We start from the raw sequence: 25027 nt of genomic DNA, 5'->3' as shown, positions 1-25027 counted from the left end.
AACATGCTCACACTGAGCGACAACAGATTTGAGTTGCAAAAGAAAAAAATAGCACCTTTCACTGAAAACAGTTATTTATTGTACAAAATCAGCTGGAATTTAATCTTCGTCTTCTTCCTCCTCTTCATCCTGGTTGATCTGGAAGTAGCGCAGTTCATAGCTCTCCTTGGAGTTGGCCACCACACGCAACCAGTCACGAAGATTGTTCTTTTTCAGATACTTCTTGGTCAGATACTTTAGATATCTAGACATCACAAACACATTCATTTATCCACATGTACGTTAACTGTATGTTAACACTAGAAAACAAAGGATCAAATTTATTTAATTAGATACATTACAATGCCACGGCGTCTTAGAGAATGCTTACATTTTTCTATTACCTTTTGAAACCTGATGAAATCTTTCCAAACAGTTGTGTATTAGTATAAAGTTAACTTTTGCTTTATACTTTTTTCTTAATGCGTAACTGATTGCTTTTCTTTATTTTTACCCCGAGAGGAAACAATTCCTTGATTTAACCTCACCACCCATTTTACTAAGCTCTTTCTGATCCCCACCTTTGTCACATTGTTATCCATGTGACTCAATGTAGCCACTTACAAAAATACACTTGGATTTTCCAAGAAGCTAATGGTAATAAATAAATGGCAAAAGCTTGCTGGGGTGAAAGTTTACCTTTTGGAGAAGGGCACCTCTGAGGAGATGGAAATCTTACTCTTGCTCCTCTCGATGGACACCACCCCATTGCCGAGGTTGCCCGCTTTGCCGTTAACTTTGATGCGTTCTTGCAGGAACTGCTCCTGCAAACACACACAAATGTTTGAAATTGGCAGAGCAAACTTGATCGGAACATTGGCTTTTTATTGAAGAAAAAACTTCATATTTTTTTTACCACCCGCGCTCTAATTGTTCCACCAATAGACAAGTGACTTACAAAGTTGGCGGCGTCCATGATACCATCTTCAACAGGATGGGTGCAGTCCAGTGTAAACCTGAGGACCTGCTTCTTCTTCTTCCCACCTTTCCCAGTGTTGTGCTTCTTCTGCTTTAATGACAACACAACTTTGACACAACTAGAAAATGAATACAAAAAATGTCTCTCACCTGACCAACTGTATGCAGCTAATCGTTCAACATCAGTTTTCTTTTAGGCTCAATTCATATTGTTTAATCCAACGACAGCAATTGATTCAAACAATTTTCTGTAAACTAATATTTGACATTAATGTTGGAGTTGCTAGACAAGTACATTTTCATATTAAAATAAGGCCCACAACTTTTAAATAGCGTTATATTACTAAATCTGCACCATACACCAACTGCTTAAACTGTGATACTGATACTTGTGGTCGCTTAGTCACTGCCTACAATCTTTTCATTCGGTGTATAGCTTACGTTTTGGAGAAGCCACAGCTGAAATAAAACAAAGCTTAAAATCATGTGCAAAGCAATTAGGTGGAGCCCCTCAACGATTCATGAAGCTTCATTTCGCCATAATGGTCAATTCTTTCATGATAAGCATTTAAAAGTTATTTTATTTCTGATTTCAAAGATCTACTTGCCACAGGGTAGCAGGTGTCGGGCGAGAACTAATATGAATAAAGCATCGAGTAATGAACCTTTTGCTGAAGCAATAGTGATTCACGTGGCTTCATTTTGACCGTCACGACTGACAACCACGGATCATGTCGTTCCTCATACGTTCATAATTGAAACTGTCATTTTCATTCGAACAGCCTTTACAGCGCCGCAATGATCAAATATGTATAGTTGCTCTTCTTGGTTGAAGATAGAACACTCAAAGCGACACCACCCAATTTGGGATCGGCGACGGCGGTGTATTCCTGAAAAATGTAATTACTCGATTAATGGTAGCCGACGTAAGCTTCACGTCGTAGTCTAGCACCCCATTCGATTTGGTGAACTAAAGCAAACAATTTTTAACAGTACGTTAAGATCACTTCCAATGATTGGAGCGATTGAAAAGAGGAGTTTAATTAATCCGGTTGCTTGTGTTTGGAAACAAAAACAAGCCAGTCGAGTAAAAAACGTGGTGAGTTTAGCAAGCGGAAGCTAGCGTTAGCCATAGGCCGCAAAAAAACCTGCACTATTTCATAAAATCATTTAAAAGGCCGCCTCTAAGCCTATGTTTGGACAGTGGATGTACTAGATAACAAAGGCAGAGCCTTGTCGTCGTTATTCACTTTTAGGCAGGGCAAGCAACAGTTTAAACAGATTGTTGACACGCGATTCTACTTACAATGGGCGCCATGGCGAAGAAGCTCGCAAAGAGAGCGAGCGCGGAGTGCGCATGCGTTAGTGTTGGCTCGTGAGTGAACGACGCGTTCAAAAGAACGAATTCTTTCAGTGAACGAGAGTGAACGAATCACTTTCTAAAGTTTTAGCTCCTGCAGAACGTGAAAATGACCAAAATCTTTTCACTCAGGTGCGTTTAACGAGGGTAACTTTGGAAAACATATTGGAACGCGGCCCCGAAGACTAGAGCTTGACACCTGTGACCTTTGACCATTTTTCCCTAATAAAGTGGCCTGTTATTAGCTACACTTGAAAATGGCGGTGTACCTAATGGAGTGTCCGTGTGATTCCCTCGTTAAGTGCACCTGCGTGAAAAGTTTTAGCTCCTGCGGACGTGGAAATGACCAAAATCTTTTCACGCAGGTGTGTTTAACGAGTGTAACTTGGAAAACATATTGGAACGCGGCCCCTCGAAGACTGGAGGTCGACACCCCTGGTTTAAGTGAAAAGTGCCACACCCGCCCTCACCCCCACTTTCTGATTGGATGTTTGATCTGTGACGTCACTTGGACACTCCATTAGGTACACCGCCATTTTCAAGTGTACCTAATAACAGGCCACTGTATTAGGGAAAAATCATGGCCAAAGCTGAACTGAAAGTGAAAAGTGCCACACCCGCCCTCACCCCCACCTCCTGATTGGATGGTTGATCTGTGACGTCACACGGACACTCCATTCGTACCTAAACTTTATGCATTTTTTGTATGTGTCAACTTTGTGGGGGGGGGGGGGGGGCGACGATTCGTTGAACGATTCGTTTGAACGAATCTTTTGAGTGAACTGATTCTAAAGGTTCGGTTCACTTATAAGAACTGGAATGCACATCACTAGGTATGCGTTGCAATTGGTGACAAGTCAATCGTCGAATCATCGATTCGACCGTCGCATCCGACGACATTATATTTGGGTACCACCTAACGGTATTCTAAGTGTATCTAGGTTTACTGTTTTCAAATTACCAGAAATGTGTAAACGTACAGGGAGCGCACTAGAGTAGAAATAGACATCAGATAATAAAATTGTATTTATATCTTTTAAAAAGTGGTAACTTCTAATCTCAAATATTCATCAATTCATCAAAAAAGCGAGAACTAACTTTGAAACAATTCACAAACTAGAACACTAATAAATCAAAGAGGATATATGAACACTTGCACACCAAACATAAAATATCACTATGCAAACAACAATTCCAGTATTGGAAGCTCTAAAAAAAAAAAAAAGGCGGAATTACTGAAATCTCGAATAATTTAATGATACAGTATATTATACAGCAATTAAACTATACAAAAAAACCTTAGTAGGTACGAGGCCTACTTGTCAAAAACTAAAGATAACTTCGGGCTGTTTTTTAGCCTGAGTGAAGGTCATACGATGGATTACACGTACAGAACAGTGTTTGACTCAACATTACAGTCAATTTAGTCTCTGAACATGTGACTATTCTCAATGCAGCATCACCACCATTTATTTCAACAGCCCAACAGTTGTCTGGATGGTATGATATGACATAATGGGCACAGGCATTCAGTAAAAAATAAAAGTTGTCCTCTAGGATGAATTTTTTTTCAATGTTGCTACATATGTGGTCCATTAAAAAAAAAAAAAAAACATCCAAAGAAAGAGGGCAGTGCTTATCATCAGCTCCACAGAGCATGATGAGGTTGGAGGTTTGGACCTGATGCTTTGATGCCTTTTAGATGTCTCACCATGAAGGCTGTGCACGTTAGACTGAAGTGTCATCTTCCGATGTAGCCCTACAGCCATTTCAGGCTGGAAATGTCACAACTTTATAAATGTCGTAAACTGTGCAGAAAATGAGTAAAACAGAGTGGGTGATAGAAGCCAGCTACAGAGGTAGTAACAGCATCCGATACAGTTCTGTGGAAACCGGACGGCTGTTACAGTGGAAATAAAATGACAACAGCAAGTCAGGAACATGTAATAGCAATCTGACTTGACATGCTGGAAGAAGTGTGTATGAAATCCCTTTTTTTGCCAGCCAACTAGGGTAATACTTGGATGTCCCTAAAAATTCAGCCGGAGCTGCTTCTGCCCCCATCCGCTCTCTACCGACACGTGATTGCTGTTCAACTGTTCGCATGCAAACAAAACTGCAAACAAGTGCTACTAGAGTACACGCGACGACGGTGAAATGTTTTGGTCTCTCTAATTGGCTTGTAGAGTTTGGTCAAGTAAAAGCAGTCCACTTGCTTGCTGGTCTGTGCTAGCTAGTGGGTCAGCTCGGAGAGTTCTTTGCGATCGCCCCGTCGCCACCGTCCGATCTGCTTTGAGTCAAGTAGGATCCCTCAAGCGTTGTGCACTACTAGTTGACCCGGATGCCTGAGATGAAGGGCAGCCCGGTGTGAACCCGCTTCTTGTACTCTACGTATTCCTCAGCAAAGAAATTGATGAGGGAAATTTCCTCTTCCTCGATCCGCTCTCGAAAGAACCTCCAGCTGGCGATGGTGTAGCCCAGTGTGCATACTGGGTTGCACAGGACCACCTAGAGTGGACACGTTAGTTGACATTTTACCCGATAAGGTACAATTTGCAGTATTGATAAAACATTTCAGACCTGTGTTCCTATGCTCCAGTAAAACCAGCCCACATAAGAGGGGTGTCGAAAGAAAGCATAAACACCACTGGTGACCAGCACGTGACTGTACGCTTTTTCATTCTGGACAATGTGGTTGAAGTTGGAGCCGGCCGTCAACATGGCCGCCTTGCGGAGGGCCTCGCCGCAAAGCACCATGAGCAGACCCATGAAGCTCAACCACCTCAGCTGCTTCAGCTCTGAAAGATAAGACGAGGCATGTCAAACAGCATTTGAAGAATTATAATGTTTAATAATAATAAAAAAAATCTCGCCCACTGACCTGGAAATGTTAACTTTTCCAGGGTGAACTCCAGCCATGAAGAGACAGCCGCCAGCGTGTATTCCAGACTGTGGTTAAGCAGGAATGAGTCCAGTGACAAGCTTTGAGGATTAATGATGGCCGTCACCAAGTACTCGGAGTAATGGAAGAACGCCAGCGAGCACATATACCTGCAAAGGTGACGTTTGTTTCAACCAGGTTTCCAAGATAAAGACATCGATACACATCACATTACATTCATTTACATACCAGCCAAAATGTGTCCAAGTGGTTTCGGTGCAGCTTATGATTAGACCACACCCAAAAATGACTCCCAGAAAGCAGGCTCTTACAGCAACCTAAAACCAACACATACCCAGGGGGCTTAGAGTAGAAATCGTTTCAGAGATGATTAACATCCCGTACACCGAAACAATCACATGCTCTTACTTCCTCAAGCTGCAATTTCCTATTTCAACATGTAGACGAGAAGAGCACGTACGCGACTAAATTCAACATTTGAAAGCATATGAGACATTTACTAAGGGCTTCAAATTCAAATAAAAAGTCATGTTTGTAGGTCAATGCAGACGATGCTGTTGTCTCGTCCTACTTTAGCTAATAGGATTACCAACCGGTACAAAGTGTGGCACGTAACACAAACTCCCATTGGACAATGTTTTATTTAATCATCACACAAGACATCACTTGAAGGAAACTTATAAGTTCGCTAGATTGTTGCGTTGACGCTTACCTTGTAAAGAGGACCCCTGCATATTACCAACAGGAGGCCATTGATAACAGCAATGTGAAGACAAATTGCTATTTTCCCCGGAGTTTCCGTCAGGTAGTCAAAGACCCAGTCAAGGTGACCAAAGCAGGTTCTAATCAATGGTATTATGACAACGCTGAGACCAAGAAGAAAGCTCTTGATACTTACTGCACCCTCAAGTACCAACTTACTGCCTGCCATGATGGAAAATGATTCCACAAAGTATCGCGAGATCACATCGGAAAGGGGATTCCGGATGCTGCGTTCGTGGTGCGATAGAATGTAGGAAATTATATTTTCGGTGAGAATGGAAGGGAGAGGGGGGGGGGGAGACACCAAGTTATTGCGACTTTTTGTATTAAGGTTAATATTATTTGAATTTAATATAAAAATATTTGATAAAGGTCCCAATGTGACCGCCTCTACTAATTTACTGTGAATGTACATGGCTCATTTTATGTTTTAATTGAGGTTTTGTTTTTAGGGTGTGTGAGAACTGTTCAGAGAATCCACCAAGAAATAACTGTCTAATATTTATAAACGTTCCCTTTATTGAAAAAAAAAAAACCCCTCCACAATAGTTTTGTAACCATAACACATTACTGTACAGTATATACTAAAAAAAGTTTTCCAAGGAAACTGAAATCTTTTGGAAAGGGTGCAATAGTAACTTATTGTAAGTAAAATCATGCAGTTGATTGCCTGTTCTCAGTTTCTGTCTGCTCTCTTGAATCAGGATCAGTGTTAGCAGACAGACCCATCAACTCCTTCAACATCGCTTTGTACTGCTTCTTATGGTGAGGGCGAATGACGTTGGTAAATTCTTCAGATGAGAGAAAGAAATTTGATGAGTGGATTAAAATAAATAAAATAAAAATAAATTTAAAAAAAGACAAATTTCAATGTGATGAGAGTGCACTTACTGATTAGAAGGCGGAAGTCTTCATCTTTCTCTGTTAATAAGGCTACGGCTGTAGTCACCAAATTCTCATAGTTGTCCGTCATCTTGTAGGCGTAAATAGCTCGATAGAGTTTAACTGATCCATCTGGACCGAGTGCACTTCTCATATCAGCCAGAAATACAGCCCGGTTCCTCCTTTGTAGTTCATCTTCTGCTATAAATAGATAGTTCAATATGAAGCCATCCTTTTGTCTGTTTTTGCAACCATTCATAAACCCTTCCACCTTAAGAAAGAAAAAAAGCTAACGCAGGGGTTTTAAAATGAAGAGTTGGAACTTGATTTAAAATGAGCATTCCGTATGACCTACCGGTCTCAGTTTCTTTATCTTCTTCCAGTTTGGGTTGTTCTTCATCCAGCTGCGCTTCACTGGGTTGGTCACCTGCTGGACAGCAGAATAAAGCAGATGATTGAGACTTTGAATGTACAGCTACTGTGACTACTAACGTGCCGTAGTCTATCAGTCATCTAGAAGGACTGAAGAAATGAAAGACTCAATCATACAGTACCATGTTGACCTACCACTATGTGACGCCCCTGAGCTCTTTTTGTCTTTGCGCATCGAGTGTTTCGTTTCGTAGCCACAACTAGTACCAGTCAGCTCCCGGCATTTATCGTCAAATGCCTTCCTGTGATGTGGTCGCACAAAGGGGTATAAACCTGTGACAAATTTGATGATGTTTATATCAATTACTAATTCGGGAGTTACATTTTTGGTTCAAACGACTTACCCCGGAAAAGTCTATAGGTATGAGGGTCGTGGATTAGCAGCGATGTGCCGGACAGCAGATTGTCCAGATTGTCATTCTGCTTGTAGGATTGCAGAGCCTGGTGAATTTGCTCAAAGCTGACCTCGCTCAACGATGATTTCAACTCCACCAGGAAGCACCTCGCAATGCTGGGTTTTCTATTTCCAGGAGCCAAGCCAGAAACACTTGGCTTTGTTAAAGAGAATAAAGATCATAAAAAAAAAAAGAAAAATCTTAATTATAATGTTATAATAACAGGGCCACATAGAGACAGATAGATGGGCTAGAGTGGACAAAGCTTGCTTGTTTAGTGTTAGTAACAAAGGTTCTTGATCGGGTTGAATTGTAATCATACTTATACCCAAAACAATGTATGTTTGACTCTTGCTAAAGATAAAAAAAAAAAAAAAAAAACCTACAATAAATCCTGACTGAAATAATCAGGTAGCTGTTTCACTGGAAATGTCAAATACTGCAGGTTACCTGTTCTTGGACCAAATTGATTTTGCGTTTGCCTCCACGCATCATCTCTTCCATTCTCTTGTCGTTTTGAAGTGAAAGTGTGGACAAATTGCTTTGCTAGAAAAGAAATGTGCGGAATTAAATTTTAAAACGTGTTTATTGATCTTCTATACTGCTTATTCGCATTGGGTTCACATGTGAGCTGCAGCCCGCCTAACCCAGCTGACTTGAGGCCAGTCCAGGGTTTACCCTGGATCTGTTTTGTCTGTTGTCTAGTATGGTATGAGATGTTGTGTTTGGCCCACAATGTCAAAAATCAGCCTCCGCGGTAACAAAACAGACACTTTACAATCATAAAGCAGGGGTGTCCAAACTTTTTGCAAGGAGGGCCAGATTTACTAACGTGAAGGGCCCCGGGTGCCAATAGTTTATTCAGACATTTTTTAATAATTTAATGGGACGTCAAACACTGCGTGTTCGCTTCTCTTCCGGGGGGTGCTAATGGGACATCAAACGCTGCGTGTTCGCTTCTCTTCCGGGGCGGTGCAGCCATTTCTGGGGACTCGCGGTAAAAGTTTTTCTTCGCTTGATTTCATTTGTGTGGCGGGCCCAATCTAGTGTTGAAACTGAGAAGTGCAACAGAGTTGAGTTCAAGCTTCTTGTGCGGGCCATATTCAATTATGTTTTCAGAATTTGCTGCGGGCCAATAAAAACTGGACCGCGGGCCAACGTAATTTGGACACCCCTGATATAAAGAAACTATTGCTGTTGCTAAATAGTGCTCATCATATTTCTACTTTTTCATCATTGTTTCTCTAGATGAATCAAATATAAAATACAACTAAATCAACCTACCATCGCTTGTCCAAAAGCACTTCTCCATTCGCTTTGGCGCTCTACTCGCTCAAGGGCCTCAAACAGGTTGGTTGGTTTGATTTTACTCTTTTGAGTCTGAACCCCATACTGTTTAAAAAGAATACTATCATATTCGGTATCTTCATCTAATGGAGGAGAGGAATAGAAAAAAACATTTAAATGTATTGAAGTGGTCAAGCTCAAATAAACACTCACCAGTTCTCCTCCTTTTTAGAGTGGAAGTGTGTACGTCTAGCATTTTGGCCTTTTGAACGGACGGCATTTGGCAGGGTGCGTAAGAAGTCGTAGCAGAGCATTGAGGAACTGATGACTGACAACTGCCTGCAGGAAACACAGAGGGATCGGGCGCAGGATTCTTCTCCAAAACAGGCCTCTGGTTAGACATTTCAACAAAACAGGTGTCAGATCATGTACTGTTGTAGCCATTATGTGAAGTAGTAAAACTAATATTTTAAATATTCAACCATTCATTACATTATACACAAGTACAAAGACAACTTAAGTACAGTTTATTCTACATATACATATGTAGAATACAGTCTGATATGTGTATATAGATTATTATTTAACAATAGCATAAAATAAAGAAATTGGGAGGCAATTAGGAAACAGTCACTACAAGAGAACTCCTATACAGTTGTGATCTTTATCACATTCAATGATGACTGATAATAACATTGACAGTCTATCACAAATTATAACTTGTTGCTTTTGTCTCTTTTTATGTTAACAATACTTAGCAAGAGTCAAGAACTGATGTACCATTTTCTGCGCAACCCTGAAGAACTGACAGACATCACGAACAATGTTCCCAAACTTGTCATAAGACCGCACATAGGGCCTCACCCATGACGGAAGCTGAGATTGGGCATCTCTGCTTTTAAATCTGTTTTAGAAAAAAATTCCCAGGAAAATCAGATGACTGGTAAATTTTCATTGGAGCATAGTAAAATAGCGATGTCGTAAATAACGTAATTTAATTGTTTTGACAATGAAAGTCATTTCAAAAGGAAAAAAAATCAGAGCAGATACTGGGCATGCTCTAGTGTTGAGATCAGAATGACATTTTATACATGTCTATTATTTTATTATCATCAGACTGGATTAGAGTGTATGATAGCACTGTATCTGACCTCTGATCACAGAGGAAGATGGCTCCGTAGTCGTCCTTGTGGCGAATGACTCTGCCGATAGCCTGATTGACAGCTCTGAAAGCCTGCTCTCTGTACCACTCCTGCCCTGTAAGGAGCTGCAAAAGCACACCCACACCCCATACACAAAACTTGTCAAAGCAAGACTGACACCCAAATCTCGATGTCATTTTACCAAACAGGAGTTCCAGAATGCTCTCAGAATGCCAAACTCCAAGTTAGAGTCATTGCATATGGCAAGTAAATACAATAAGTCAAGAGAGCAATTGTTGCATCATACCATATACAATATACGTATACAGAAATTTGACTTGATATGGTATTGTCACACCAGAAGCAAAACATGAATGTAATTAAAATCACCTTCTGGCCGGGTACCGCTAATTTCTTTCGGTTCATCTCGTCTAAAAACTGCATCTTCAAAATGATTCTCGGGTCCATCTTCGGCGGAAATGGGAGTCCGGTGACTATAACACCACGACCAAAGGTATTTGTAAAATCCAGACCTTCGCTAGCCTAAAGAAGAAACAAATGTTAAGAGCTTCTGGGACATACAAAAAAGGATCAAAACAATGTTGTGATCTATTTTGAAAAATATTTATGTAATTATGACCAAAATCAGTGGTAGAATATTGGACACCTCATTGGGGGACTGTCCATAAGGGTTAATTAACAGGTTGGTCTACATATGCTCTGTGGAGGAAAAAAATCGTTTTGTCCTGTGGGGCTACGAGACACTGGATATGGAATGTACTAGATATAAGTAAAAACTCTACATTTATAGAAAACAGCAAAGACAAGAAAATAATGAAATGAGCAATCCATGAACATTCACCTTCCCCCGACACACTGCAGCAAATATTGCGCCTCTTGATTGAAAGTCATTCACTTTGGTGTAATAACCCTCGATGGCCTAAAAACATAGACAAGAGCAAATTATTTTACAAAATAGCTTTGTTAATTGTCAATATATTTGCAAATCATTTTGTGGCAGATAATTTATCAGGTCTTTGTATATAGGGTTCATACAAATGGAAAACACATTTACCTCAGAAAAAGCTCCCTTCCCTTTTGGTTCCACAAATATTGGCTTTACACTTTCAATCTGATTTGCGTGTCCTTTGTCCTGATGAAGATGATTGCAATTTTTCAATAGAAATATTTACAATTTAAAAGGCTAAACTATAATAAAGTTAGTATTGAATTCATTTGATCTTCACTCACTCTCCAAAACTCCAAAGTTTTATCCATCAAGTAGAAGGAGGGAAAAAACAAAAGGAGACCATTGGGTACAATCCGGGTCAGGTTTACTGAGGAGACAGCAAAACTTAAAACATACTTTAAGCTCATGTTTTTTTAGAATAACACTGTGATGGTAAATGAGTAAAAAAATATATGCAGTTTGTACTTACACACAGTGTTTCCTAAAGAGGACATGTTTTCAGGATTAAATCTTTAAAAAAAAGAAATATTCAACCTTGTCAGCATTAACTTACTATGTTACCCATAGGTAAAAATGTAGCATTTTATATGTTAGTGGCAGAGTCACGTCACTTCAATTTAAACGACAAGTTTTACATAGAGTTGGCTGAAGCTGGACACACGTTTTCTTCAGTTAAGGAAACGCACTAAAAACAAAGACAACAGAGGACATTTGTTTCGTTCTACTTGCAATGAATATACTGTATGTACTGACCTTCTATCAAATGCTGAACTCAATGGTACTCTATCAGGACCTTGGTCAATGACACTAACAAAGATCTGATCCCGCTCAATCACGTGGCTGTTTTCCAAAGACACAGAAAAGGGTCTGCGCATGAAGAAAGAGAAAAAGCACATCGGTCAACAGAAACACTTTTTATACAGTTGCCACCATCTATTTTTAACATACATGTCGTGTAGTGAACTATTTTTGTCAATGATGCATTCAGTGAACCGCTGATGGGTTAGACTCTAATCTATACGTACATCCTCATCTCTGACGCAAAGGAGCTCAGGGGAGAAAGGGTACCGCTGGTCAGAATGATGCAGCGAACACCTTGACTCTTCAAGTCCTGCATGCTGAAGCCCGGAGAGAAACACCAATAACTCAGAATGTTTCCTAGAAGACACATAACAAAGGAACAAACACATACTCAAGGCTATTAAATTACACTACAATGGTTAATATGTCTCATAGCACTGAATTGGCTTTTTATCTTCTTAAGCACTGAATATTCAATTGATTTACGGTACCTGGTTTCTTTGTTGATGAAGCCCATGGGTCACCATTTTTTTGTTTCTTCTGAGTGTCTTTGTGGATGTGAACCTACAGCCAACAGAGAAAATAAAATGATTACTACTCTTGGGGCCCTGGGAGGGAGATGAAAAGCTGCAACACGAAAATGGTTGAAAATTCATAACAAAACATGAACAAAGGAAGAAAGAATGAAGAAAAACAATGTGTGGGTGTAGCATACAAATTCCAGGGGCACTGGTTTAGAACCTAAAATTATGCACTGTATGTAAGTGTATAGCAAAATCTTTAAGAAAATAAATTGTATTTATTTGGAAAAACAACTCACCTTAAAATGAGCAGTATTGGTTTCCATGACCATTTGCCGATCTTTCTGTGCTAATTCTTTACCACAGAACACCAACTATAAGTGGGAGAAAAAGAACATCTGTTTCTACTGCCCTACATAGTAATCAATGAGCAAATTTATTAAATCCATGACAATAGTTGTAACAGGAGATTAGGAGGTGTGTGTAGATGTACGCTCTTTAAGTACAACATTTGTTGCTTCCAATATTAACTGTGAAATTACAATCCTATGCATAGTGTATGCGTAGCTTATATAAATGTACCAATTTACCAAACTTTTTAACTACTTTGTATATTCACTTGACACACTACCTGTATGATGTCCAAGAGCTTCTGCAAGCCGCTCGTATTGAGGAATATCCCTGGCTCTGTGAAATACATGTCATACATTTACAATAATGGCAATTCAAGTTTAGGGCTCTCTGGCTAAGAAAGGGACTTAAATGTGATGCCGACTGAAATGTTATTCATCAACAATACTTAGGTAACTGATGTTATAGGTTATAAAATACAGCGTGTTCAAAATAGACAGCAGGATAAGGACTTGAGCAATACTTACGTCCTGCTAGATATCCAATGATCTGCTCCAGAGCTTCAGACATAGCATCTTTGGTGTCGTATGTCAAGTGGGCTTTCTCTAGCAGCTCATATATGAAACTGTGAAGTACATCACAAGTATTACAAAAAGTAATCTATTTTGAAGTGTGATTAAGGGGCCATCTATTGTGCACAACACTTTGAGGTGTCACTTACATTCCAGGTCTTGTTATGCCTTTGTCGTCCGAAACCTCAAAGGATTCAATAGCTGCCTCCAGTTTCAACACAGCCTCTGGAAATAATGACAACAATGGTTTTGGTACTAGAATAATAAATTAAACACCATTATGACAAGTAAATAGGGATTAACACATTGGAATACTAACCTTTGAGTTTAGCAACAACTTGTATGTCTGTTTTTAAACCTGAAATGGCAAAAAAAAAAAAGAGCTTCTGTAATTGAAGGGCAACTATAGTACGTATAGATTAGCGCTTTTTTGTTGTTGTTGTATTATACATTGTGTGTGAAAACTTCATAGCTAAGGTAGAATGCAACAATAATCCAAGCAAATCAACAACAGAAGAGACAGCTATTTTGCCAAGAATTGAGGCATTTTACATTCCAAACCTTGAGACAAAGTGTCCGCAAAACTTGCTTCTTGAACATGGTCATTTAACAGTCTGGTAAGCGCATTAATGGCCGAGGCGAGATCATATGGCGTCATGTCAAATGATGTTGACTCTTCACACGTCCTTTCCTGCAATTGAGGAAATATAACTTGCATCAGATAAAATCAGATAAACGCTTCACACAGAGCAAGCTGCGTAGGAAGCAACCTCATCTATACTATTAATTTAGAGTAATATTGCAGAGGGGCAGTCTTACTACATTATGAGCCTCATCAAAGATGACAACAGATCCAGCCAAGTCGATGCTCTGAGCTCTGCGGCTCTGTGGAAAGATAAGAAGCAGAAAAAAACCAAAATTTTATTTATTTACCAAGGAAAAGAAAAACACCATTGCCTACTTTTGTCTGAGGATATTTTTTTCCTAATCAGACAAACGTTCAAGGATACAAAGCCCTAAAAATGTGTTATGCTGTATAGCATCACAGATTTTTCTACGTTTCAGTACAAGCTAAGATCTATCAAAGTCACTGCTTACCTTGGGATCCAGCAGGTAGTTATACGGCATGAAAATGATATCAGCCTGCTGTTTTAAAGAACGTGAGAGATAATATGGACAAGCCCTGTGGAAAAAAAAAAAAGAAACAGACACAAACTGCAATTGACATTTTTTACCCAAAAATACTTTCTAAAAGTGGATTTGTTGGATTGTGATGTTCCAGTGGTGATCCCAAAGATGTTTGCGGCAATGCTAGTAGCATCAAAAGTGTCTAAATTGGACGAATCAGACTTTTGTAATGTATAATGCACCAATTGCCAATGTTTGGCGCAATTGACCCCCTGAATGTGTTCACGCTCCAATAAATTATAAATAAAATTTCAATCATCTTTAACATAGATCAGTCCTAGTTTGAGTAAGCGTAACAACATGGATGTCATACCTGTGTTTGTTGCCAAATTTGACCAGGTCTTCCACATCCACAATTTGCTCCACCAATCCTTTGTCAGTGCTTTTCTCTGAAGAAAAGACATTCCCAGAAGTTAGTCAAGTGTTGACTGATTTACAAAAACAGATTCAAACCACCTAAATATATCGTCATGAAACTATTACCATCAACGTTGTTGTAGAAGACACACGACCTTGTGGAGACTTTCGCTCGACACAAATGGACCTTAAAAAATAAAAACAGTTAGTTGCCTAGAAATAAACATTTATTATATTCTTTCAAAATGGTTAATGTCATGCTTTTTTTTCGGGGTCTTTTTATTACAGCACACAAAAAACATACCTTGAGATGGTTACTTTCCTGTCGCATTACTTCTGGATTGATACACAGCTGCTCTCTTGATCCCAACACAGACACCTTAGGTCTGAATCAAAGACAAAACACAAGACTTTCACAAATGACTTTCCCCAGATTCCACATTAGACAGTCCCCCTCGCAAATGTTTAATTCATTTTTCATAAACTCTATAAAGTCTCAAGGAATCATTTGAGGAGATGCAGACATCAGCTTTTGATGTGAAACTGACAATAAACTTGCTTCTCCTCAATGAAAATGCGACTATTTTTTTTTTTTTTTTAATTCAATGGAATCAACTTTAGGCTAACTATTTGATTACTGATATTAACTGCTATTGAAAAAAGATATCTTACTTGTATGATGTGTTCTTTAACTCATTAACAACTTGGGTTAGCTGCGAGTGTGTCCGTGATGCATAGATGATCTTGGGAACATCAGAGCAGGAGGCTATAGAACAACAATAAATGGATTTACTCCCCGAAAAATTCTCATATATGTAGAAACACACAACCAAAACATCTCACACAGACAACGCTAGAAAAACATTTAAAACACACTACCCAAATAAATATTTAAAACACACTACTGCAAACTCTTAACAGACTAAAAGAAAAAAATGAAATCTTTTTGTGTTGTGTGAATTTACAGTCAAAAAGCTAGGTCACGTGTGATGGTTTTGCAGTCTTCAGCACAAATGACTTTCAAAATAAACACTGTTAGTTTGTAACTCAAAACAACAAGGATCTGATTTTGGCAATATTGTGGGATGTACATACTTGGCATTGAACCATCTTCTGAAGATGCCCCCCAAATTTCTGGAAAATTATCAGCTGAGGTATTGTTCTCCTTCAACCTTTCTGCTATTATACGTCCCAGGATGCCATCTTTGAAGTGCTCCCTCCATCCCAAGGTGGCACATAGTAGACACAATGTTTTCCCAGTGCCTGTGGGACTCTCCAGGATTCCATTAACCCCCTGCAAAAAGTGTAAAGTGCACAGTTCATGCGTTCGCAGTTTTCCTGTATTACAAACACTAAAGAATGGCACGAAATACAAACGAACTTAAATATATAGTGTCATGTTGTGAAGAGAAAGGGAATCGTAATCGGACTAAAGCAGTTATCAAAGCATTCAAGGAAAGACAATAGGACAGACGAAGTCATATTGACAAACGAGCTTTAGTCTCGCCTGCTTCTCGGATGTTAACACTCACGTTCTTTAGACATTCAATAACTTTCATCATGTAGTCCTTCTGACATTCATACGGGGTGAAGGGAAACTCCACTCTCACTCCGTCCAAAGTTAATGAAGGCATGATTGGTCTCGAAATGTTACAAGAAACTTTTAATTTTACTGTCGCAAAATAAGGTAATCAACTCCCTGGTCATTGGAGGAGAAGGAGAAAAAAAAACATAACATCCATTGTCGCCAGAGAATGCGTACTTATTTGCCGCCAACGACTACTTCCGCCTCAAGCTTTCTTCTTCGTCTCTTAGTTGAATGGCAGATTACGACTCTCTGGTATATACCGCTACCTACTGTGCAGGAGCTGGGTACTACACCAACTGCTCATCCGCATTGTAAATTCCAACAAAATTCGATTAACGTTATCGATTGCTCAGTATTTCATCGATTTGAAAATTGCTGTCTTGTCAACCACATTAATGTACATTATAAAATCATGACACGGTTGTGTTTTTCAGTGTAGTATACTTAATAGTGTGATGTAGTGACCTGTTTTCTTCAATGGGATGTCATTAAAGTGACAAATCCTGAAAATTGGCTGAAATTATATTAAAAAAAAAAATGTTTGAATCAATTCAGGTCATCAGAATCATTAAAAAGTCGCACTCCACATATTTTTAAAGAATCCAACAATTATCTTTTATTCTATTTTAGTGGAATACAATATTCATGAAATACATTAAGTGGGTTGTTATTCACTCTACTCTTCTTCAGCGCTGGGCAGAATAATTTTGCTGGGGTCGTAGTAGTTTTCATCTATCAGAGGCAAACCCTCCATCTCTTTCTGCAGGATCACACGTTCCGCTTCCCTTCTGGCCCACTGACGCATCCTGGAATACAAATGCAGAAGAAACCAACTGAATGTTAAAGAGGACAGGTCCATGGTGAGATACCAAGTGCTTCGACTACAACACACAATTTTGATCAGGGTCGGAATAAAACTGAAATCTACGATCTTACGTTGTGGTGAACATGATAATGCAGAAGGAATTAAAATACGAAGCAACCTACCCGTGGTCTGGTAAATAGTGAAGGAATGTTCCACCAATGACAAGACACACGGAGATGCCAAAGAAGAAGCCCACTCTCATATTCAATTGATCAACCACCGGGTCAGTGGAGAAACCATGGTAATCTGGATTCTGTGGAGTGGGGGTGGGAGAGAACATGATGCAGTGAATGCAAATGTCATTTCCTATTTTTCATGACTGCCAAACTAAGTATTGCCCAAATTGAATGCAATACTGCAATATGACAAGACTGTGCAATGATAATAAACATTCTAATCCTCAAACACTAATATATATATATTTTGCCAGTCCCCAAGGGAAAATGGTTGTGTGAGACACTGATCAATAGGATAGGTATTGAGAACTGCAATGGTATGCTTTCACTAGTCATTCACCATGTACAGTAATCAAAATGAATGTCTGATTTAATTCTACGTGGGGATGGAGGTGCATTAGCCGGGGTCATGCACCACATTATACAAATTATTAGACAACCGTATTTCGGTGGTTAATCAGACGGAAAAGTGACATCAAGCTGAATGTGGAACAATGTTTATATTTACTGCGGCCTCGTTTATGTCATTCGTACAAAATAAAAAATAAAAACAATCAACAAGAAAGTAATTAATAACTTAGAGGAGTCGTATGGTTAGTTCCACTAATATCAATTGTATTAGAAGCGCGCAAAATCACAACTCACCTTGACAAAGGGGCTGACCTCACCATGGCTGCCACTCGGTGCAGCCTGCTGCAGCTCGGTCACGGCAGTCGCACCGGCTGCGCCACTCGGCTTCGACTGGGACACGCATCGAACGGGTACACGAGAACTTAACCGGGGGAAAGCTGTCCCGAGCCGTGACAGCGGACCTAACATTTTTGCCTTGTTTGTGGGAGACCTGGTTGCCCCGGAACGGGAAACAACGGCCGTGGCCTGCAGCTCACTTCTTCGTTGACGAACAATGAATAGCCAGCTGCTCACATTCATCGATGTAACATTACTGCCACCCTGTGGATTTACACTGCCATTGCGTCTCACTTAGTTTCGCGCAGGTTAGATACGTTATTTAATTTAGCAGTTTCCCCCAAAATTGGATAATAGTCTCGTAATACATATGCTTTTATTGAACTATGCATTAATGTAAAACATTTTCAGCACATGAGTTTCAGTATTTATTTGTTTCAATTATGCAATCATTTGTACGTATAATTAAAATGTATAACTGTTTTGTAATTCTGTACTGTAATTGCATTTTTTTAAACAAATGCACAATACTCTGACTCACAGTCCAGTCAGGTACTCTTTAAAATATTGAACATGATAATCATACATGAAGGGTTGGAAGGCAAGCGCAAATGTTGACGTAGTAACAATAAAGAAAAAATCTAATTAGACAAAACAAAGGCCTCTCAAATTAAATATATTGAAAAAAAATATCACACTTCTGAAATATGCATTAATTCAAGTAGCTCACTGGTTGTAAAAAGGCTCTTTAGACTGCAACATCGTGTACATATTTTCAACTTCAATACAGTTTAAAAGTGTATGCATACAGCCCAAACTTTCTGGCATACAGTGTCATGTGCTCTACGTTCCAAAACCAAACAAAAGTGGAAATAACTGGCAGACAATCAACAGGACTAGAGGCGACGCTTAACATGTCACTAAGGGACTTATCCATTTCATGTGTATAAATGTATACAACACGGTTAGCTCAACATGTTCATACATATATCAATAAAGTTGTATTGTACTGTATATATTGATGAGAAAAAGCAAGTAATATTATAGCCCCAGGATACAACAGCGCATAATACGTCCTTCTTTGTTGAAGCTGAGTATACATTGACAGATACAAGTCAAGTTGACCGGAATGGAATATAATAATCCTGAAATAAATTGTGTTGTTTCTTTTTGATGGTAATTTAGGAGATTGTAGTTTCAGTCTCAAGTCACACCGCATCAAATGGCCCCAAACAGCAGTTCACAAAGTTTTTGGCGGGCTTAAATTGTTCGTGGAACTTAACCGGTTCACCAGAATGCTGCTGAAACACAGCATGTGTTATTTATTACATCAATCAGAAGGGAAGCAGTTTCTACATCATAACAGGAGATATTTCTAGCATAGATGAAAACATATTTGAAGGTTTCCGACGCTCAAGAACGAGGCACTTCTCTAATAATGCAGCATCAAATGCTTTTTACAGTTCAAACCATAATCTCGCAGAAGCAAACAACAGCGAAAACATTGCTGTAGAGCCGCGACTCTGTCAAGCAGCTGTCAAGATGTGACATCAGAAATTATACAGTACATCAACACATTGAGACACAGAAAAGAGGTTCTTTTGTTCAATCCAACTAAATAGCAAAAGTGCAAAATTGTTTCATCTCTTGAAATATTTACCGGAACATAGAATTACATAGTTGTCAATTATTCATAAATATTGTGATAATGTCATAATTCCCTGTAGGTTGACTGGAAATATCATTACAGTTTGCTTTGAATGTTAAAAAAAAATCTCATCAAGTTTACAGCCCGTCTCAGACCAATTGGTGAAGGATTTTATATTAAAAAGCACAATTTCCTCTTGCTTTGTAAGTTTATAAAGGCAACATACTTATGATATAAAATAGCCACTTAAAAATTGTTGACATAGACCCACCCACTCAGGCTTTGCCATCTCTGTAGCTCAGGGGAAGAAAACAAGAACTCATGGACACCATTTTGTATGCACACTCATATCATGAGCACTTCAAACAGCAACGTCAAAGCCCGCTGACTAAAAATAGAAATAATAAATAGGGGGACTGAGTTTAAAACAGGCTAAACTGAGGCAATATGACAGCCAGAAGACAAAGTGGAGTTTACCATTGCTGAAAAATTAGTCGTTTTCTCAAAAGGGGTTGTAGGGGTAGCTGTTCTCATTTTTGTTTCTTAGTCTAATGGTTAGTTTGATTAGTTTATTAAAGGATTTTGGTGTTTTTCTTCCTTTGTTCTTTGTCTAGGCATCACTTGAATTTAAATACAATCGAAAAAAGAGGCTTAAATGTGTGATTTGCTTTACATAGCTCAAATGGATTATTCAGCCACACTGTTAAAAAATAAAATAAAAAAAGGACTGTGCATGCATTATCAAATTTGAAGGATGCAGGAAAAGCTCTTTTCACTTCCTTCATACCTCTAATCAGCGGCAACACATGTAACATGTTTATGATCAGTACTGGAATCATTCATATAGTTGAGGCTGTTTAAAATGGTCCACGCCACTGGTGAGAAGTTAGTGAAAATGTCAAGTCTGGGATACTTGTGCAAATCAGGACACTTGAGCTGTTGGTGAGGGAATGGTGCTCGCCAGGTTGTAGGTCGAGTTCCGAGATGAAGACTGAGGAGACGATAAGGGGCTATAAAAGGGTCGAGCAGAGATGGATAAAGGTGGGGAGTACTGAGCAGCGGTGGCTGACATCGGAGAGTCTGAGCTCACCTCATCCCCCTCTTCCGAGTCCCAAACTTCACTCTGCAAATAGTCTGCGAATAAGGCCTTGGCCCGCTGCAGGATCCTGCTCAGGTTGTGGCGGCGCACGAGGCGATCAAAGTGCATGGCGAGCTCGTTGTAATCCAGGCTGTTTTTGATGATGTGGTCCCGATGTTCCAGCAAGATGGACAAGCACAAAAAAAGCATGAAGGGATTACCTTTTCCAAACTCTTGGGGAGGTGGCAGAGAACATGGCTTGATGCTGCTCTCCAGTTTGGGGGAACTGTCCGTGTTAGTGGCGGTGGTGCTTGAGGGCTTGTTGCTAGGAGAAGAAGGGTTGTTGGAGGATGATCTGGAGCCGGGCTGCGAAGAACCTCTTCCAAAAGGCAAAATCGGTGACGAGAGAAAAGAGCGATTTGGAGCAGGGCCATGAGATGTGGCGCACGTTTTTACCGAAGGGTTCGTCAAGTTCAACCCTGTACTCCTGAGCAGTTGTGCAGAAGATGTGATGACTTTTGGGACTGTTCTAGATAAGGCCTCTCTTCCGCTGGTTGCGAAACCAAATGTCGTTTGTGGGGTGGAGTCGGGAGTAGCAACTGACCAACTGGAAGGTATGGTTGAAGATGATCGAGACGCAGCGTCACTGTTGCAGATTGGCGGTGGTGAGGATCCTGGTGAAAAGCCATTGCTGTAGCATTTTATAAGCGGCGTTCTTTCTCCAGGATCCTCCTCGCTATCGATGGTGGACTGACGTCTCGGAATGCGTGACTGCGAATCAGTCAAAACTTGTTGCTGCTTGGAAGCCTTCATAACGACGCCATCTTCATTCTGGGCAGTATAATACTTAAACTCCCCAAAAGTCTCCTCAATAGGAGTCACAAAATCTGCCTTGCCCACAACAGCTCGAGACGTACTCCCAGGTCCAACTTTCGGACATTCTTCTGCGACAGCATTCCAAGCGACATCGGGTTGTTCTCTTGATGGTCGAAGCATATGTTGTCTACGTTGCTTCTCTTTTGTTTCCCAGTCACGTCCGGGGCGACTGTCAGCGAAACGTGTTTTATCCGTCTGCAACGGTGGTCCGAGTAGCTCCACTTCAGTTTCAGGAGGATCCGGGGGTAGGGAACTCCAAGTCACCTCAAGCATCCTTAGCGCGTCATCAAAGGCAAACTCTCGCTTCAGCTCCAGAAGTAACCAGCGGTAACAAAAGAAAAGGTCATCAGCTCCACGGGAAACCAGATAAGAGTAGAATTCATAATCGGAGTACTGCAAGAGCAGTTTTAGATGATGGAACTTGATAGACATAAGTTGTCCATCGGGGCGGAAATTCCCATCCAAGCGTTTCATAATTCCGCAAAAGCAAATGAAGGCATGTGCTTCATTATCCATCACAGCGAGTATAGGGGACGCAATATCACTCATTCCTTGACAGTACGAGATCTGAAAGGCAAGAAATACACAAAGTTCATCCATCCATTTCAAATATTAGATGAGATTTTCTAAAACTGAAAATAGACACAATCAATATGAAGCAACATTGCTATAAATAATCACCTGTGGGTGTGTGATGGCGAAGGTAGTAAGCAAATCTGTGAGAGCGGTCAAATGTGGACTGTCTTCTGAGCCTGCGTAGTAGGGATGAGCACGGTCCGTCCTTAAAACGTCTTTCAGTACATTTCCCCGGATGAATTCAAGATCCTCGTGACTGACGTGCGCCGTCCATTCTTTCTTCAACTGGTCATACTCTCTCGTCTTTCGTTTCATGTAGTCCATACGTTCCTGGCCACTTAGACCGTCTGGGTAGACATTAAGGAGATACCGCCAAACAACCTGAAAGAGGCAAGAAAACATAACGTTCATTTTTGAAAAATGAGAGTGCCATGTCGTTAAGGCCGAGGAGGCTCTAAAAAGTACAGAGCCCAGCAAGAGCTCCTTTAAATTCTTTCCACTGGGAAATCTTTGCTAATGTGTTTCAACAGATGAGTGGACCTGCACCTTGCGCAGTGAAGGTTCAACACCGCCATGGTAAATCCGTAGCCTTAGCTCCTCTGGTCGTGTCAATTGTCCTTGACTATTGAGGTAACTGTGAAACTCGGTGTCACTCAGAGGCGGTTTGAAAGGCTTGATCTCCTCCCCATAAGACCAGCTGAATGCCTGCTGGACTCGTGTCAGTGTCCGGCCAACCTAAAGAGAAATATAGGTGAGAACCACATGAGAACAGAGGCAAACGTAAGTTAGATGAGTGTTTGGGCTAGGTTAAAATGTACCTGGGACATTAAAGACTGGGTAAAAGGAAGTGCTGCAGACGCCAAAGACTTGGTCCTCTCTGCAAGAAGCTGCTCAGAGCCAATCACATCTTTGGGGCTGATGATGTCCCAGTCCTCCATCACAGGACCTAAAATTAATTATGAATTTATTATTAATCGGTGTGTGCGAAAGGATGTGAAGGGCTGTTATTTGTGTTCTTACTGTCTTCGGAAGGTTTCACATCCATCTTGAGTTGTAGATATGGTTTGGCTGCACTGGCAAATGCAACATCCAAATCCCCATCAGACGTCAGAGACAGGTACATCTCTGCAACGCTTACACCTCGAGACATGTAACTGATCTCAAAATTTCGCCTCCTAGTTCATGAACACAAACAACATTTTGCCACATTGCAAACAGATTCCCTTGATACTCCAAGTCAAAATAACTTTAGTTATGGGGACCAGACTTACCCATTCAAATCAAAAGCTTTGATTAGAATATGTTGCAACACTTCCAATGATGTAATTTGAGGATCAACAGCAAAGGAGCGAAACTCCACAGGAAGTGCTCCATCACATTTCTGAAATCAAAGTACATCACAAATCCGTAACCAAATGATCACAGGCATGTACATATCCTGCAATACATTGCCACAAAAGTACAATCGTTTTTTTTAAACAACATTAAGGTTTGGGGGGCTTTAAATTTCGTACTGAAGAGCTGAAAAAAGTACTCATTTGGATAAATAAAAAGTAGGCAATGTGTTTTGTAAAGACTCCTTTACATTGTACAACTAACTGGTCTAGAATAATATTCGTCTTGACCAACAATATTTATTTGCCATTTCAAATAGTGTTTTAATTAAAGAGATACAGTATAAGTAGGAACTAATTGTAAAAACAAGTTCATAATATGCTGCGGTGATAATGGCACAAAAAACAGGTTGTCACATATTTTGGAGTAATAATAATGGAAGAGTGTTGTTTGAATGGCGTCCAGAATGAAAAACTATTTACAGACGAATCGAAAACTGACTCACACGCCTTTATTCAATGACCACAATATTATTACTGCAGCAGTTTCTTCATTATTTTGACAAGAGACTCATGCACAGCTCGCGTGCACACGCTTGTTGTTGTGCATACTAGATGACGTCATCCTGGTCTGCTTTGACGTTTGAGCTAAAGTAGTTTAGATGATTCTTGCTGCACGGTAAAGTACATTGGACAGATGCTGTCGGGTACGTTAAGGGGGTAATATGGTTAAAATAACATGATCTCAAATCACTCTGGCGATTTCAACAACAATGGTGATCGTTAAAAATCACGAACAGTTTCGCCGTATGCGAGACACGACTTGTGTCTGACATGTAATTGAAATGATTGGGTACAGTTTACATGTAGTCCCACGATATGTGGAAAATGTAAAATTTAACCAAAAAAAGAAAACATTTTTACACAGATTGGTCCTAATTGCCCGACATACCTTGACTTTGACTCGAACCACCCCTCTCTCCTCGTCGCTTGCCATCTTTACAGTTCCGTTATGGATCAAAGTGGCTCTTTGAAAAATGTTCCTTCTCCCATCTACAGCTATATAATGATCAATAACATGATCAGGTTAGCCGAGTGGCACCGCTGGTGGTCTTCTTCGGTTTTCTTTTCATAAAAGAGCTTCACAATACAATACTGCCATCTGTTGGTCATTTTCTTTACTGTTGTAATTTTTCCAAACGCTTATCGAACTTTTTCGAAAATGAAGGGTTAGATTTAATTTATTTTCTAAATTACTTTGACGATACACTAATTTTATTCAAACATCAATTACTTACGAAAACATTCTAATCCCCCGAA

At 39.9% G+C, this 25027-nt stretch overlaps 5 protein-coding genes across 10 annotated transcripts; all 5 read right to left on the bottom strand.

The window, feature by feature from the left end:
- Positions 1 to 56: 56 nt before the first annotated feature.
- LOC133146115 (large ribosomal subunit protein eL22) lies at positions 57 to 2406 on the bottom strand. Of its 2 annotated transcripts, none has more exons than XM_061269464.1 (4): positions 2264 to 2406; positions 938 to 1048; positions 679 to 803; positions 57 to 244 (listed from the first exon to the last, which is right to left on the bottom strand). In XM_061269464.1, the coding sequence occupies exons 1-4, from the start codon at positions 2273 to 2275 to the stop codon at positions 100 to 102; spliced, it is 393 nt and encodes a 130-aa protein (XP_061125448.1). In that variant the 5' UTR covers positions 2276 to 2406; the 3' UTR covers positions 57 to 99. The 2 variants fall into 2 exon arrangements, with proteins under 2 accessions (XP_061125448.1, XP_061125457.1); XM_061269473.1 differs by having other exon boundaries at positions 938 to 1045; positions 2264 to 2345.
- Positions 2407 to 3549: 1143 nt separating this feature from the next.
- Positions 3550 to 6182, bottom strand: icmt (isoprenylcysteine carboxyl methyltransferase). Its single transcript, XM_061271996.1, has 5 exons — positions 5932 to 6182; positions 5448 to 5536; positions 5199 to 5368; positions 4898 to 5115; positions 3550 to 4825 (listed from the first exon to the last, which is right to left on the bottom strand). The coding sequence occupies exons 1-5, from the start codon at positions 6148 to 6150 to the stop codon at positions 4646 to 4648; spliced, it is 876 nt and encodes a 291-aa protein (XP_061127980.1). The 5' UTR covers positions 6151 to 6182; the 3' UTR covers positions 3550 to 4645.
- A 295-nt stretch (positions 6183 to 6477) lies between these two features.
- rtel1 (regulator of telomere elongation helicase 1) lies at positions 6478 to 16680 on the bottom strand. 5 transcript variants are annotated; one of them, XM_061271991.1, is made up of 32 exons: positions 16412 to 16680; positions 15975 to 16173; positions 15552 to 15645; positions 15184 to 15265; positions 15006 to 15066; positions 14836 to 14911; positions 14433 to 14517; positions 14154 to 14219; positions 13896 to 14025; positions 13654 to 13692; positions 13484 to 13559; positions 13290 to 13387; positions 13043 to 13098; positions 12711 to 12785; positions 12382 to 12454; positions 12115 to 12247; positions 11843 to 11956; positions 11559 to 11599; positions 11371 to 11456; positions 11195 to 11272; positions 10982 to 11059; positions 10510 to 10662; positions 10129 to 10244; positions 9758 to 9881; positions 9191 to 9368; positions 8975 to 9120; positions 8141 to 8236; positions 7640 to 7847; positions 7431 to 7568; positions 7219 to 7293; positions 6873 to 7064; positions 6478 to 6772 (listed from the first exon to the last, which is right to left on the bottom strand). In XM_061271991.1, the coding sequence occupies exons 1-32, from the start codon at positions 16511 to 16513 to the stop codon at positions 6636 to 6638; spliced, it is 3405 nt and encodes a 1134-aa protein (XP_061127975.1). In that variant the 5' UTR covers positions 16514 to 16680; the 3' UTR covers positions 6478 to 6635. The 5 variants fall into 5 exon arrangements, with proteins under 5 accessions (XP_061127975.1, XP_061127976.1, XP_061127977.1 ...); XM_061271992.1 differs by having other exon boundaries at positions 6873 to 7061; XM_061271993.1 differs by having other exon boundaries at positions 7219 to 7290.
- A 375-nt stretch (positions 16681 to 17055) lies between these two features.
- ndufb11 (NADH:ubiquinone oxidoreductase subunit B11) lies at positions 17056 to 18423 on the bottom strand. The gene is made up of 3 exons (XM_061269292.1): positions 18154 to 18423; positions 17455 to 17585; positions 17056 to 17273 (listed from the first exon to the last, which is right to left on the bottom strand). The coding sequence occupies exons 1-3, from the start codon at positions 18325 to 18327 to the stop codon at positions 17144 to 17146; spliced, it is 435 nt and encodes a 144-aa protein (XP_061125276.1). The 5' UTR covers positions 18328 to 18423; the 3' UTR covers positions 17056 to 17143.
- Positions 18424 to 18610: 187 nt separating this feature from the next.
- Positions 18611 to 25012, bottom strand: tbc1d25 (TBC1 domain family, member 25). Its single transcript, XM_061301204.1, has 7 exons — positions 24660 to 25012; positions 23645 to 23754; positions 23394 to 23548; positions 23192 to 23319; positions 22920 to 23108; positions 22479 to 22754; positions 18611 to 22364 (listed from the first exon to the last, which is right to left on the bottom strand). The coding sequence occupies exons 1-7, from the start codon at positions 24702 to 24704 to the stop codon at positions 20766 to 20768; spliced, it is 2502 nt and encodes an 833-aa protein (XP_061157188.1). The 5' UTR covers positions 24705 to 25012; the 3' UTR covers positions 18611 to 20765.
- Positions 25013 to 25027: the final 15 nt, after the last annotated feature.

This window comes from Syngnathus typhle, linkage group LG2 (assembly GCF_033458585.1).
Source record: "Syngnathus typhle isolate RoL2023-S1 ecotype Sweden linkage group LG2, RoL_Styp_1.0, whole genome shotgun sequence".
Taxonomy (NCBI): Eukaryota; Metazoa; Chordata; class Actinopteri; order Syngnathiformes; family Syngnathidae; genus Syngnathus; species Syngnathus typhle.
This window is presented reverse-complemented; position numbering and strand designations above follow the sequence as displayed.

Coding starts and splice junctions, on each gene's coding strand:
- LOC133146115 (XM_061269464.1), bottom strand. Junction 804..937: donor TCATGGACGCCGCCAACTTT/GTAAGTCACTTG, acceptor GTGTGTTTGCAG/GAGCAGTTCCTGCAAGAACG. Junction 245..678: donor GAGGTGCCCTTCTCCAAAAG/GTAAACTTTCAC, acceptor TGTGATGTCTAG/ATATCTAAAGTATCTGACCA.
- icmt (XM_061271996.1), bottom strand. CDS start 6,150: ATGGCAGGCAGTAAGTTGGTACTTGAGGGTGCAGTAAGTATCAAGAGC. Junction 5,537..5,931: donor GCAGGGGTCCTCTTTACAAG/GTAAGCGTCAAC, acceptor TGTTGGTTTTAG/GTTGCTGTAAGAGCCTGCTT. Junction 5,116..5,198: donor GGAAAAGTTAACATTTCCAG/GTCAGTGGGCGA, acceptor CTTATCTTTCAG/AGCTGAAGCAGCTGAGGTGG.
- rtel1 (XM_061271991.1), bottom strand. CDS start 16,513: ATGCCTTCATTAACTTTGGACGGAGTGAGAGTGGAGTTTCCCTTCACC. Junction 14,912..15,005: donor CTTCTACAACAACGTTGATG/GTAATAGTTTCA, acceptor TCTTTTCTTCAG/AGAAAAGCACTGACAAAGGA. Junction 8,237..8,974: donor GTGCTTTTGGACAAGCGATG/GTAGGTTGATTT, acceptor TTTCTTTTCTAG/CAAAGCAATTTGTCCACACT.
- ndufb11 (XM_061269292.1), bottom strand. CDS start 18,327: ATGTTAGGTCCGCTGTCACGGCTCGGGACAGCTTTCCCCCGGTTAAGT. Junction 17,586..18,153: donor AGGTCAGCCCCTTTGTCAAG/GTGAGTTGTGAT, acceptor CCCACTCCACAG/AATCCAGATTACCATGGTTT. Junction 17,274..17,454: donor CACTATTTACCAGACCACGG/GTAGGTTGCTTC, acceptor TTTGTATTCCAG/GATGCGTCAGTGGGCCAGAA.
- tbc1d25 (XM_061301204.1), bottom strand. CDS start 24,704: ATGGCAAGCGACGAGGAGAGAGGGGTGGTTCGAGTCAAAGTCAAG. Junction 23,549..23,644: donor AAAGCTTTTGATTTGAATGG/GTAAGTCTGGTC, acceptor TTCATGAACTAG/GAGGCGAAATTTTGAGATCA. Junction 23,320..23,393: donor TGTGAAACCTTCCGAAGACA/GTAAGAACACAA, acceptor AATTAATTTTAG/GTCCTGTGATGGAGGACTGG.